The sequence below is a fragment of the Peromyscus maniculatus genome, chromosome 9, assembly GCF_049852395.1.
Source record: "Peromyscus maniculatus bairdii isolate BWxNUB_F1_BW_parent chromosome 9, HU_Pman_BW_mat_3.1, whole genome shotgun sequence".
Lineage (NCBI taxonomy): Eukaryota > Metazoa > Chordata > Mammalia > Rodentia > Cricetidae > Peromyscus > Peromyscus maniculatus.
This window is the reverse complement of record NC_134860.1, coordinates 42087786-42101375: the sequence shown is the minus strand read 5'-3', so window position 1 is coordinate 42101375 and position 13590 is coordinate 42087786. Positions and strand designations below refer to the sequence as shown.

At 41.8% G+C, this 13590-nt stretch overlaps 2 protein-coding genes across 7 annotated transcripts in view; one reads left to right on the top strand and one right to left on the bottom strand.

The window, feature by feature from the left end:
- The window catches only part of LOC143267349 (ribonuclease P protein subunit p29-like), a 181795-nt gene extending 174215 nt beyond the window's left edge, over nucleotides 1-7580 (bottom strand). The window contains exons 1-3 of one of the 2 annotated variants that reach the window (XM_076544818.1): nucleotides 7299-7580; nucleotides 4699-4751; nucleotides 2731-3121 (exon numbers count right to left, since the gene is read on the bottom strand). In XM_076544818.1, coding sequence (XP_076400933.1) covers nucleotides 2879-3121; nucleotides 4699-4751; nucleotides 7299-7305 — 303 coding nt within the window. In that variant the 5' untranslated portion in view covers nucleotides 7306-7580 and the 3' untranslated portion in view covers nucleotides 2731-2878. Of the gene's footprint in view, nucleotides 1-2730; nucleotides 3122-4698; nucleotides 4752-7298 lie in introns of those variants that run through there. The other variant, XR_013042349.1, reaches the window with a different exon arrangement.
- LOC107400214 (disks large homolog 5-like) overlaps nucleotides 7543-13590 on the top strand; it is a 68685-nt gene continuing 62637 nt past the window's right edge. For 2 of the 5 annotated variants that reach the window (XM_076544813.1, XM_076544814.1), the window contains exons 1-4: nucleotides 7543-7720; nucleotides 8909-9019; nucleotides 10984-11148; nucleotides 13312-13520. The gene's annotated coding sequence lies outside the window, so the exon portion shown is untranslated. The remainder of the gene's footprint in view (nucleotides 7721-8908; nucleotides 9020-10983; nucleotides 11149-13311; nucleotides 13521-13590) is intronic. The other 3 variants (XM_076544816.1, XM_076544811.1, XM_076544815.1) reach the window with 2 other exon arrangements.

Sequence of the window (13590 nt, the reverse complement as noted above, 5' to 3'; positions counted from 1 at the left end):
CACCCCACTTTCACCACTGGACAGGTTGGCCATACAGAAATTTAACAGAGAAATAAGGAAACTAATAGATGTTAGGACTCAAATGGACATAACAGACATCTATAGAACATTTCACCCAAACACAAAAGAATGTACATTCTTCTAAGCACCCCAGGGAACCTTCTCCAAAATTGACCACATACTTGGTAACAAAACAAATTTCAACAGATACAAAAAAAAAATGGAGAAATCCCCTGTATCTTATCAGACCATCATTGCTTAAAGTTAGAAATCAACAACAATACAAAATGCAGAAAGCTACAAACTCATGAAAATTGAACAATGCTCAACTGAATCACCAATGAGTCAAGGAAGAAATAAAGAAAGAAATTAAAGACTTCCACAAATTCAATGAATAATGAATACACAACATACCCAAACTTTTGGGACACTATGAAAGCAGTGCTAAGAAGAAAATTCATCACAATAAATGCCCACATAAAGATGTTGGGGAAATCTCACACTAGTGACTTAACAGGACACCTGAAAAGCTCTAGAACAAAAAGAAGCAAACTCACCCAGGAGGAGTAGAAGACAAGAAATAAACTAAGGGCTGAAATAAATAAAATAGAAACAAAGAGAATAATATAAAGAATCAATGAAACAAAAAGTTAATTCTTTGAGAAAATCAACAAGATAAACAAATCCTTATCTAAACTAACTAAAAATCAGAGAGAGAATATCCAAATTAACAAAAGTAGAAGTAAAAGGGGGACATAATAAGAGATGCTGAAAAAATCGAGAGAATCATTAGATTATACTTTGAAAACCTGTACTCCACAAAATTGGAAAATGTAAAAGAAATGGACAAGTTTTTGGATAGGTACCATATACCAAAATTAAAACAAGATCAAATAAACAATTTAAATAGACCTATAACCCCTAAGGAAATAGAAGCAGTCATCAAAAGTCTCCCCCCCCCAAAAAAAAAGCCCAAAGCCAGATGGTTCAGATGGTTATAGCACAGAGCTCTGCCAAAATTCAAAAAGAATGGGCTACAGAGCTAACAGGGAATTCTCAAGAGAAGAATCTCAAATGGCTGAAAGACATTTAAGAAAATGTTCAACATCCTTAGCCATCAGGGAAATGCAAATTAAAACAACTCTGAGATACCATCTTTTACCTGTCACAATGGTTAAGATAAAAATCAATGATGACAGCTTGTGTTGGAGAGGATGTGGAGAAAGGGGAACACTCCTCCAATGCTGGTGGGAATGTAATCTTGTACAGCCACTCTGGAAATCAGTATGACAGTATCTCAGGAAATTGGGAATCAACCTACTTCAAGATCCAGTAATACCACTTCTGGGCATATACCCAAAATGTTCAACCATACCACAAGGACATTTTTTCCACTATGGTCATAGCAGCATTATTTATAATATCTAGAACCCATTTTATTTCTATCATTAAAAAATGGACAGTTACTGCTTTTCTATTTAACAAGCATTTTTAGCAATTGTACATTTTGTGCTTCTGAGATAGGGAGTTTAAATTCCCCATGACCCTGCCAATCCTGGAGTCATCTTACCCAGAGGGCGAACTTCTTCCAATTCTTAAAAGTGTCAGAATCCTCTGTCCTTCTTGAAGCACCATTACAATGTTGTACCAAAACGTTGTATATTTGGTGTGTGTTCACAGGGGTCCATGGAAAGAGGGCACAGAGCCTTCTAAGTATGATTTTTAGACTTTTCCACCTTCAGAGGGGGTCCATCTCTCTGGACTGAAACATTGTAGATAAGCAAATGGCCCTTTTATTGTTATACAATTAATACCTTTAGGAAGTCAATTCCATATACCAAAACATCTTATCTAAGCCTCTCCAAAGGGACTATGCCAACTGCAAATTCTCAGTAAAGGAATACCACAGTTTTCTGGATTGTCCCTAAACCAAGTTTTCATAGGTTTTGAACTCCTAGCAAACACTCAGATAAGACTTCAAACAGGAGGTAATGGAGACAAGATGTAGCAATCACAAAAAGCAGATCAAAGCTAGGTGCTAACACTCAGGAAACAAAGCAGCTGCAGCTCTGCAGGAATTCACCCAACAAGACACAAAAACAATTAACGTCAACCTTGTTTAACCCACTGACAGAGGAGGTTAAGGTGCAGATTTGCCAAGCAGTTCCTTGTGTAAAGTAGTGGGATTGTAGGGAAAGTGAAGGGAGAGGACCAAAGTTTTTCTCTGAGGTTGTTACCATTTGTCTTGGTGCCCTTTCACACAAAGCCAGGGTAGGGAGTCAAGAACACCAGGCTCAAACCTGAAACAAGAACTTTTTGCAAGAACCCCAGGGAGACAGTCCCAGGGTAAAGTGACACTCTCATGCCTTCTGGGACATGGAAGGTTATGTGTTTATAGCGTGTTGTACAAAGCCTATAAATAGTGGCTGTACACACAAACTCAGAACTGTCTTAAGGGAGCCATCCTCCCACAAGAAAGTGATATGTTCCTTTCAGAAACTTCAGACATGTGTAGGCAGTACCTCTCCTTGGCAGTAACCTTTGAGTGGGTGATTCTGTCTAGTGATATTAAAAGCTATAGGAAAGTCCATATTAAAGAATATCAGTTCCTCTTTTCTAGAAAGCCAAGACAGTCTAAGCCTATGGGTAACAGACTCACTTATTAGTGAGCCTAGGAGAGACACTAAAAGATGAAAGTTCTCAGGCTCACCAATGCCTGACTTTTAGACGCCAAGCCAAGACAATAACAATTGGTAGGGGGAGGCCGCCTAGGAGGGAAGCCCCTGAGACTAAGGGGGCAGAGCTGCCTAGTGAGCCCCTGGAATCACCAGTCTACACCCTGACCAGAAAGACTAGGCAATGATGAGTGGCAAGGCCTTTAGGAAAGATGGGGGTACCTCTGCTGCTCTGGGTTAATGTCAAAGAGCCTCATGTCTCTCCTCTGTTTGGCAGTGAGGCCTTTGGATTTCTTCTGCTGCTGCTTTGGCTTCTGACGAGTGAAGTATTCCAAGACCACAGCCTTGCATTGCAGATGGCTCTCACAGTCTTGCTGGCTCCAGTGAGGTATGCTTTGCTTCAGGAAGGCCCTCACAAAGGCCCCAGGCCGCTGGCTCCCCAGCTCCTGCTCAGAGACAGTGGTGTGGTTTACTGTTCTGCTCTCAGACTCCAGGGCCCTCAAACCCCATTCTTGAGAGCCACCAGCTTTGATGATCTTGGCTACAAATCCCTTGTCTTCCAAGTGTTTGCTACACACAACTGCCAAGATGTAAAATAACACTCACATGCTAACTGTGACACTGTCCTACACTGTAGCCAGGTCAAACACTGACTTCCTGTCCTGTTTCTCTGAGGTTACTCTATTGAGCATTCAAAATCCTTTGTAATGCAAGGCTTCTCTAATCCGCATGATACAGGTTATTTAATAAGTCATGACCACAAGACTATCTTGAAGTGGAAGGGAGCTGGGGTTGTTAGGGAAATGAGCCATTCCAGAACTAGGGGAAATTGCCTGGGGGTTCCAGGCAGGTCAAGGAGGAGGAAATCTGATACTGAGCACCACAGTCCCCTTTCCTTGCTTTTCAGCCTTGTGGCCTCCATGTGGCTGCTATTGGAGAGGTCTGCTCCAGTCCTCCTTGAGGCAGAAAGCATGAAGGGCATCTCGGGGACTACTCACTCTTATCCACAGGACTGTAATACCCCTGGCAAGAGAGGGTGAAACCATTTCACTGTTGCACCCAGTCCTGAGACACTCTAGTTTCAGCACCTCTCAAGTTGGGGCAGCAACATTCTATTCTTCACTGGGCAGCAGGCATCTCACTCTGCTTTCATCTGCTGCAACCTGGGCAGTGCTCTTTCCTGAGGACCTACCTCTTGGCTGGACCATTTGCTGGGCTCTTTTTGAACTAACAAGACAGTAAAAACAAGTCTGAGGCTAACTGCCAACTTTATTTAGGTTAAACATATCAACAGTGGCCAATACCTTCTCTCTGCTAAAGCAGGGGGAAAAAAGAAAGAACACACAATCTTTGAGGTAGTTCAAAGTTGGGATGGCTAAACAATCTATCATCAATACCAGAACAATTTGCCTCTTTTAAACACATATGTGGCCTCTCTTTCATGGGGAAATAAAATCAAGGCCTTTTAAAATCTTGATTTCAAGGATATTCTCTCTCTTTTGTTTTTTTTGAGACAGGGTTTCTCTGTGTATCCCTAGATATCTTTGAACTCAAAGAACTGCCTGCCTCTGTCTCCCAAGAACTGGGATTAAAGGCATGCGCCACACAGCCTGGTGGGACAAGTACTCTTTATGAGCCACAGGTGATGCTTCTACCCAACTGACAAAGCATGCTGACAGACAGACAGACAGAATTTATAACATTCACTTATGAAATGGTCTGAGCACTGAACACAGAAACAAGAGCAAGTCAGGTTTCAGGTAGGCACAGGCTGTCATTAATCATGGAGAGGGAGATGACATGAAATCTAGAGTACTAGTCCCTCAGAGCTGCCTCTGATACCCTAAGAAAGGAGCCTGGCACAAGAAGACATCAGCACAAAAGACCTCCATGGGGCCTAATATGCTGACTGTAAAGGTGAAGAGTAATCCATGGGAAAGGACAGCTAGACCAGTCTTAGAAGACATTGAACCATCCTTGCTCTCAAGTCTACCACTCCCAGCCCACCTTTGAAAGATTGTACCTGTACATAGTGCTCCTCGGCTTCTTTATGAGAAAAGGCATGGTAAATCACAGCTGGGGGATGAAAGACAAAAATAGAAGATTACTTCCTGTTAGGAATGATTGTAATATCCAAGGCTCTTCTAAGTATGACCTACACTTATTTAGAGATGGAATACTCGGTTAGTATGAAAAGGCAAAGCTTTCTTGGATTATCCTGTAGCAGGAATCTTAAAAGTTCTTATTAATAAAATCAAACCCAAGGCCAGTTATTGGGGCCAATGCTGGTAGATCAGAGAGACAGAACAAGCCACAGCTATCTCACCTGGCCAATTCCTCAGCTGGTCTTGTCTCCTCAGACTGGAAGCCTCTGAGTCCTCATCCAGAATGAATCTCAGCTAAACTGTGTTGCTCCATAGCCTGAAAGCTTAACCAGCCAAATGCTTAACCAGCCAAATGCTTCTAGTTTCTGGTCCTCACACCTTATATATCTTTCTGCTTTCTACCACCACTCCCTGGGATTAAAGGCGTGTGTCACCATGCTTGGCTATTTCCAATGTGGCTTTGAACTCACAGAGATCCAGAGGGATTTCTGTCTCTGGAATGCTAGGATTAAAGGCATGTGCTATCACTGCCTAACTAGTGGCTTGTCTGTTCTCTGACCCCAGGTAAGTTTATTAAGGTACACAATATTTTGGGGAACACAATACCACCACATTATCCTTTTATTTTAGTCTGCAGTACTGGGGGATTAAACTCAGTGGGGTTTAATGCATGCCTGGCAAGTGCTTCACCATGGATCCATGTCCCTGGTCCTACTGAATGCAGCTTATTTACATATTTATTTAAAGACACAGTATCACTTTGAATCCTAGGCTGACTTAGAATTTGCTATGTAGCTCACAATGGCTTACACCTTTAATACTCCTGTTTCAGGCTTCTAATTGCTAGTTGCTGGGATTACAGACAAGTACCACAACTATCGTAGATACTTCTTAATTCTTCCCTCTGGCCAGATTTGTCTTAGAAATACTTAGGATGAGGTTTAAAAGAGCACCTCTCAGAGCTTAATGTGTTTAAGAACCTTCGGGGATCTTATTAAAACATGGGGTTTTAGTTCCTACTCCAGACTCTGAAGGTTCAAAAAAACTTCTCATTGGATCACATTTAGAGTAGTTCTGATTTAAAATACAAGTTATAATTATACTTGGGCAGTTGTTCACTAAGGAATGAAGACACTAAAATTAAGGTGATGGTAATAGTTAGTGGGTGGTTGGTTTACACACTGTATTTTGATGATTACAAGAAGTTTAAAACAGATTTTTCGCTGTTTAGAATCAATAAAATTGTAATGTATCCGACAGACAAAATACAACAGTCTTTCTGCAAATTCTAAATATGACCAGCATGATGCCATAATCTCTCTAAACCTCCATGCTTCTGTTGCTTATTTGTTTGGAGGAAACCATCACGGTGGCACTGGGGGACAGAGTACAGTTGTAAATGTGGTAAGAAAGGGCAAACGACCAGAAAACGTAGCTCACACTACAACTGTGTGGTAGCACACACAGTTGATCCCATCACTTCAGAGGGAGAGGCCAGCCTTGTTTACAGTCTGTTTCCAGCTCAGTCAGAAATATATAGTGTACCTTATCCCAACAGCAACAATAATAACAAAGAAACAAAAATCTACCTCTGTTCTCTTGTACTTCCCTGAGTACATGTTTGACCAAACAAACAAACCAAGGAAGTTACCAGTTTTACACACAGAATCTAGTTCTCCCTTGAACTGCAAATTGAGACTCCAGTTTGTTTATTGAGATTAATGTGCAGGGCCTAGGACCCTAGGAATAACTTTTTTTTAACCTACCCCAGATGCCTAGGATCAGAGTTGGAAATCTTTCTGCAGAAGTACACTTGTAATAGCTCTGGTACACTCACTGCTTGTCAAGTAGTTGATTTAAAACAACACATATATACACTCATGGGTGTGTGTACACATTTATTTCAATCTCATTAATCTTTCTAAGAATTTTAAACATAGTTATTCCTAGTTATGTACAAAATAATACTGAAGTTGAGATATGCCAAGGCACTTGATCTCTGATGAAAGGACATGGCAAGAGTGTAAATCAACAGATCAGAGGCTAAATCTTTACAGTATCCTCTTTCCCCTCTTATACTGCTCCAGTGCTTGCTTCCCTTCATGGAACATCTCTTTTCTGCTCAAATACCAAAGCCTTAGGTTTGCAATACTGCACCTAAGAAGGTTTTCACATGACAAAGGGTGAAAAGCCAGGTGGTAGAAGGGAGCAGGTCCTGGCAGCAGTTATCTAGGCAGGTAGTGAGTAGGTCTGGCCAAGGCCTTGGATCCACCTCTTCCAGTTCCCCTGAGTGGCCCTAGCTCCCCTGGGGAGAACACTATTCCTAGCTTAGAGACTGTGTCCGGCCAGTTCACACTCTGCGCCTCGATTACTTTTGTGTACTATAAGTCAATAGTACACGGTTTCCCTGGAAACTGTCTTGGGACTCTGTTGCGACAGGTATCCCTGACTCAGCTTCCTGTTCCAGACCCTCTATACTGTCATCCCGGCGCAATTTCCTGTCTCTCACCCCGCTTACCCTTCATTGTCGGACGCTTCCGGAGCGCTTTGGTGACGTCTCCATCAGGTCTCACTCACTCTTTCCCTTTCTTCGCTTTGTTCAGCAGCTTTCAGCTACCAGGACTCTTTTTTGTTTATCTTTCCGCTGGAAAAATCCGTTGTGCCCAAGAAACAACGTGCGCACAGTACACAAACAGACTTGTTCCAGGCGGCATCAATGGATATGTCCAGATTTCAGATACGGCGCCTTGCGTGACGCCATCGAAGCGTGATGGGCTCTGGCGGTGCATGCGCCTTGGGTTTAGCTCTGCTGCCGAGGGAGGGTCTCGCTAAGCTCCGGTTCTGTGGCCGGTGGAGTCTGTTATTTGTGGCCTCTTCAGTTTATGGCTCTCCTGGCGGGAACAGTCCAGTTGCGGGTCAGGATTAATGAAGTATAGAGAGGCAAGCTGTCATGGAGAGGATGCGAGGGAGATTGGGACTACGGAGGGCAGAAATGGGCCCGAAGTAGTGGACGTAATGGCTGTATTGAGGTCTTAGGGGTTTTGTTTGTTTAGTTTTTCGAGTTTTAGTTTCTCTTTGTAAGAGCCCTGGTTATCCTGGAACTCACTCTTGTAGACCAGGTGGCCTCAAACTCAGAGACTTGCCTGCCTCTGCCCCCTGTGTGCTGGGATTAAAGGCATGAGCCACCATCATCTGGAATTTTTTTTTTCCGCCTCCCAGGGGACTCATGTGTCTCTGGCTGGCCTAGAATTCACTCACAAGATTACTAGTTATCATTTGTAATGGTGGCCAGGGATTTTCTTCTATTTAAGCTACTATGTAATTTTATGACCTTGTTTAAGGGTCTCTTTCCTATGAGTAAAATAGAGTAGCTTTAGCTGGCTTTAGTCTCAGAATGCTTGCTTTTTAAAATATATTTATTTTTCCTTCTGAAGACAAAGTCTCCCTGTGTAGCCCAGACACTTTCTATGCTGCCGAGGCTGAGCTCCTAAGTATAATCAATATTCTTGCCTTAGCCTCTGCAACATTGGAATTTACAGGCCTCTCTTACTACATCCAACCCAGAAAGCATTTTTGAGACTTGGAGCATTAGTTTCTGTCAATATGATAAAAGACAAAAAATGATTCTCATGGCTGCAGATCTGGGACACAAAGGCCCAGCCTAGCCTTCTCAGCCTGCCTAGGTTCTGTCCAGACACTGCCCTTAATTTCTGATGAGTGCTGGATCTAACTTGGATGGTGGGTGAGAGAAAGCAGAATTATGGTCCCTGTGGTCTCTTTAGTCAGTGATTTTTAATATTGAGTACTGTGCGACCTCCTTTTAAAGAGGAAAAAGAATTCTTAGAGAAACTTGGGCAAAGAGCACTGAATTCTTGTTTAAGAAAAATAGCCTTTATATGTTTTTGGGTGATAATTGTGTGCCATTTTGATCTTTAGAGGTACAGGCCATGGTAACACACATATACTTTAGACTTTGAGGCCAGCCTGACAACAGGATGGACACCAAATGTGTTGCATTTGCAAAGGCCTGACACTTGTTTAGCATGTATAAGACTGTGTGAGAAAGTGCCCTTGGGGACTCATAAATGTGAACTCAATAATGAACACAAGATTTCTTTTTTGAGATAGGCCTCCCTTTGTAGTCTTGGCTGTTCTGGAACTGGCTATGTAGATCAAATTGGCCACAAACTCACAGAGATCCACCTGCCTGTGTCTTAAGAGTGCTGGGATTAAAACATGGTAAAAGATTACTTAACAAAAATTGTATATATTTATCACACTTAAAATAACACTTTGGAATTTATATATTGTGAAATGGCTAATCATTCTAAATAACCTCATATAATTGTTTTATGGTGAGACATTTAAAATTTTAGTGATTTTTTTCAAGTATATGCTGCTACTATAGTAGCTATGACATACATTAGATTATTATGTATGAGCTTTTGGTCTTCTTTTCTTTAAAAAGTTATTTAATTAATGAATTTATTTATTTATTTTTGGTAGTTAGGATCAACCCAGGACCTAACTTATGCTTTGTATCACTGAGCTATCCCTCCTTCACAATTATGAACTTAGATAAGCATAAGACAATAGTGAACTAGGGGTGTAGCTCAGTGGTAGAACACTTGCTTTGTACATTGAGGCCCTCAGTTTAATTACCAGAGTAGCAGTAGTAGGGGTGGGGTTAGACAACTGAAAATATAGGAGTCATTTTGTGGGTTGTAGACTCAAAAGTAGCATGGATTCTGTGGTTATAGTGACAGAGGCAAAGGAGTCTCTCTTTTTGAAAAGAATTATTTTTATTTTATGAGTGGTTTTTCTTTTTGTTTTTTCAAGACAGGGTTTCTCTGTGCAACAGCCCTAGCTGTCCCGGAACTCCCTCTGTAGACGAGGCTGGTCTCAAACACACAGAGATCATCCTGCCTACCTCCTGAGTACTGGCATTAAAGGCATGTGCTACCATGCCCGACTCTATGTTACAGTGTTTTGACTGCATGTATGTACGTATGTGGTATGTGCATTGTGTGTGGCCAGTTCCTGCAGAGGCCAGAAGAGGGTGCCAGATTCTCTGGAACTGGACTTACAGAGATGGTTGTAAGCCGTTATGTGTTCAATATGTATTGAACCCTGATCCTCAGCAAGAATAGTAGGTGCTCTTAGCTGCTGAGCCCTCTTTCTAGCCCAGTTATTAGGAATCTCTTAATGAATCGTTTTTATATAGCAAGCATAGCTTTGAATATCTGCCAGTGTTCCCTGTGATTTTCAGATTACAGTAGGGAGGTGGGTTCCCCAGAGCAACAGTGACCACAGTTGCCTGCTTACTAAAATATTTGCATTTTAAGAAGGGAGTGCCCCCACTTTATCCTCTTCAGAAAAAGTGTATGAAGAGAGATACCTAGTAGAGTTTTTGTCATTATTATTTATGACAGCAAAGTACTCAGAATAATATTTGACAGCAAAACTAAGCAAATGAAGTATGTGCTGATTTATTTGGTAAATTAAATTTATCACATGGGTGATAGAGTGCACACCTATCACATGTGTGATAGAGTGCAAACCTATCACATGGGTGATAGAGTGCACACCAGAAAGCTGGGACAGGAGGATAGAGAGTTTAAGGTCCTCTTAGGATACAGTGAGACCCTGTTTGAGAAAGCAAACAAATTAAAGGTTTCAAAATTTCTCATTCCTAGGCATCTCTTAGAGTTACCTAGCAAATGATCACCCAGTATCTATGTTTTGAAAAAAGATAAAAGTGTTTATGTGTTTGTGTGTGTGTATACATGTGTGTGGGCCCATGTGCACTACACATGTGCCAGTAGCCACAGAATCCAGAAAAAAACTCCACTGGATCTCGAGTTACACGTGGTTTGGAGCCACCCAATGTGGGTTCTGGGACTCTGGAAAAGCAGCAATTGTTCTTTACCCCTGTGCAATCTCCCCGGCCCCTAGAATCTGTATTTTTAAAGAATGTTTTCAGATGAGATGTTCTTATATTCAGGTATATAATAGGTCAGGTTACAGGTTAGATAATCACAATTTTTACGATGGTTATAGAAATATTGGTAAATAAAACCAAATCTGTAGAGAACAATTATACAAATACATTGAAAGGTTTTATAAATGGATGAGGAAACACCTTTGCTTATTTAAAAAATTCATTTTATGAAAGTGACATCTCAATTTTTTTCTCTTTGTAGCAATGAATGGTAGACTTTGCATCATGGATATTCAGGCATTTTCCCATGAGCGAATCTATGAAAATTCTGTGAGAATTTGAGGTTCAATGAAATAATGGTGACTCCACCCACCTACAACAACTTACTATGGAAAACTTGAAGTAGGATTGGTGAGATGGCCAGCAGGTAAAGGTGTTTGCCAGCTAAATCTGACCACCTGAATTCCATCACCAAATTCTACCAGGACAGACATGGACTGACTCCAGAGAGTTGACCTTTGACCTCCCCACACATGCTGTGGCATGTGTGTATCACACTCACACACACACACCTACTCTAGTCAGTGCCAGTATGCTTCTATAGCTAACATCTTGCTACATTTGTGCAGATTATGTTGGCTTGCTGTCTTAAGACCTTCAGGCTGTTTTTATCAAAGACAGAAGAAGCACATTTTCATAGAGAAACTCAAGAATAACTTCAGTTATTAAACACATGAATATTTGAAAATCAGGCCATAAATTGGATTACTTTCTTTTCCTCCTTCTTATTTTATTATTTTTTTTCCTCTCTGTGCATTGGTTTTCCCTGCTTGTATATCTATATGAGTGTGTCGGGTACCTGGAACTGGAGTTATAGACAATCATGAGTGGCCATGTGGGTACAGGGAATTGAACCTCTGGGAGAACAGCCAGTGCTCTTAACCACTGTGCCATCTCTCCAGCCTTCTTTTTTCTATTACAGTTACTATGTGTGTCTGCGTGTGTTGGCATGTGTGTGCCACAGCATGTGTGATGGTCTAAGGAGAGTTGAAGGAGTCAGTTCTCATGCTGCACTCTGTGTGTCCCTGAAATTAAAGTCCTGTCATCAGGCTTGGCAGCCAGCACATTTACCCACTGTCTTAGTTAGGGTTTCAACTGCTGTGATGAAACACTATGACCAAAAGCAACTTGGGGAAGAAAGGGTCTATTTCTCTTATATATCCCCAGTCACAGTCCATTGAGGGAAGTCAAGGCAGGAACCCAAACTGGGAAGGAATCTGGAGGCAGGATCTGATGCACAGGCCATGGAGGAGTGATGCTTACTGACTTACCCCTCATTGCTTGTTCAACCTGTTTTCTTACAGAAACTGGGACCACCAGCCCAGCCAGCACCAGCCACAGTGGGCTAGGTCCTCCCACATCAATCCCTAATTAAGAAAGTTCCTTGTAGTTTTGCCTACAGCCTGACTTCTGGAGGCATTTTCTCAGTCGAAACCTCCATTTTGTCTGCTCTCAGGTGACTTTAACTTGTGTCAAGTTGACACAAAACTAGACAGCACACCCATAAAAACCATCGTGCCAGCCCCTTAGTTTACTTCTTGCTGAAATTGACACTATACATACAGAAACAAGGGTGGAGAGGTTAACTTTGGTGCAGGGTCAGTGATCTGCAGTCTATCACACCAGGGTAGGTATGGTGCAGTGGCTCAGTCCATGGCAGCAGAAGTGTGTGGCAGTGTTACTCATGTCATGGCTGACCAGGACAAGCAGAATGACCAGAACTATGTCTGGGCTGTAACCTTGAAGGCGACTCTGTGCCTAATTATCTACTTCTGCCAGGAAGTAGGGCTTCCTGAAGGTTCCAATCGCCTTCCCAGATAGTGTCACCAGCTGGGGAACAAGTGGTCAAAACATGAGCCTCTGGGAGACACTGCAGATTCAAACCATGTGTTCCATTAGTGAATGAGATCCATTTATCTAATGACTTCTGGTGACAGTGGGAATTACTTTCTGTAGCCCACTTCACTTTTGGATTAAGGAGAGACATTTCTACTGGAGTTTCTAGTCACTGCTTAAAAAATTAGTGATTAGAAAGAAATTACCTCCAAGCATGCAATTAGAACCAGAGGCCTTATTGATCATGAGAGCTGGAAACTGTTTCTTCACTCTTTTATTTCATTTGTTGTATGAAACATGTATATACACATGCATACTTGTGCCTCTGCCTGCCCAGTGACAGGACTATAGGAAATCACGATCAGGTCCAGTTCTGGTTCTTTTGAATGGTTATATGTATGTGAGAGAGACAGCCCTTTTTGGACTTTCACACTAGAAAGCCCTGTATTTAATACTATGAGAACAGCAGAAGGTGAGGATTTCTCATCTTTTCCACCATGTTTGGGACTAGCAGTGTCTCATACTTTGGAGTTTTCTGGACTGTGGGAATGTTGGCATGGATTTGCTGATTGAACAATGCTAATCTGAAACTTAAAGCTGTAAATTAATCTGAAATCTGAAGGTTTTTCAGGACACTGTGGGTTTGGGTCATTGCATTTCTTGAATTGTGAGTTCTCCTGTGCTTGCTTCATAGGCTGGCTTGGACTACTCTGCAGGACAGCACTGCTTGACATTAGATACCAGCTTTATCCATGCCCTCAAAAATGCAAGGCACAGATTATGAACTTCCTGACCCTGTTTTTCACTTGGTCCAAACTCTGGTGTCAATACAGAGGACTGGCAAGCAGAACTACAGGTGTTGATATAGGAGAACATGGACCCAATGGCACCAGCATTCTTCAGGTTGGTTGGTTATTTATTGTGTTTGTGTGTATGTGTGTTTGTGTGTTTACCATGCCATGTATGTGTAGCT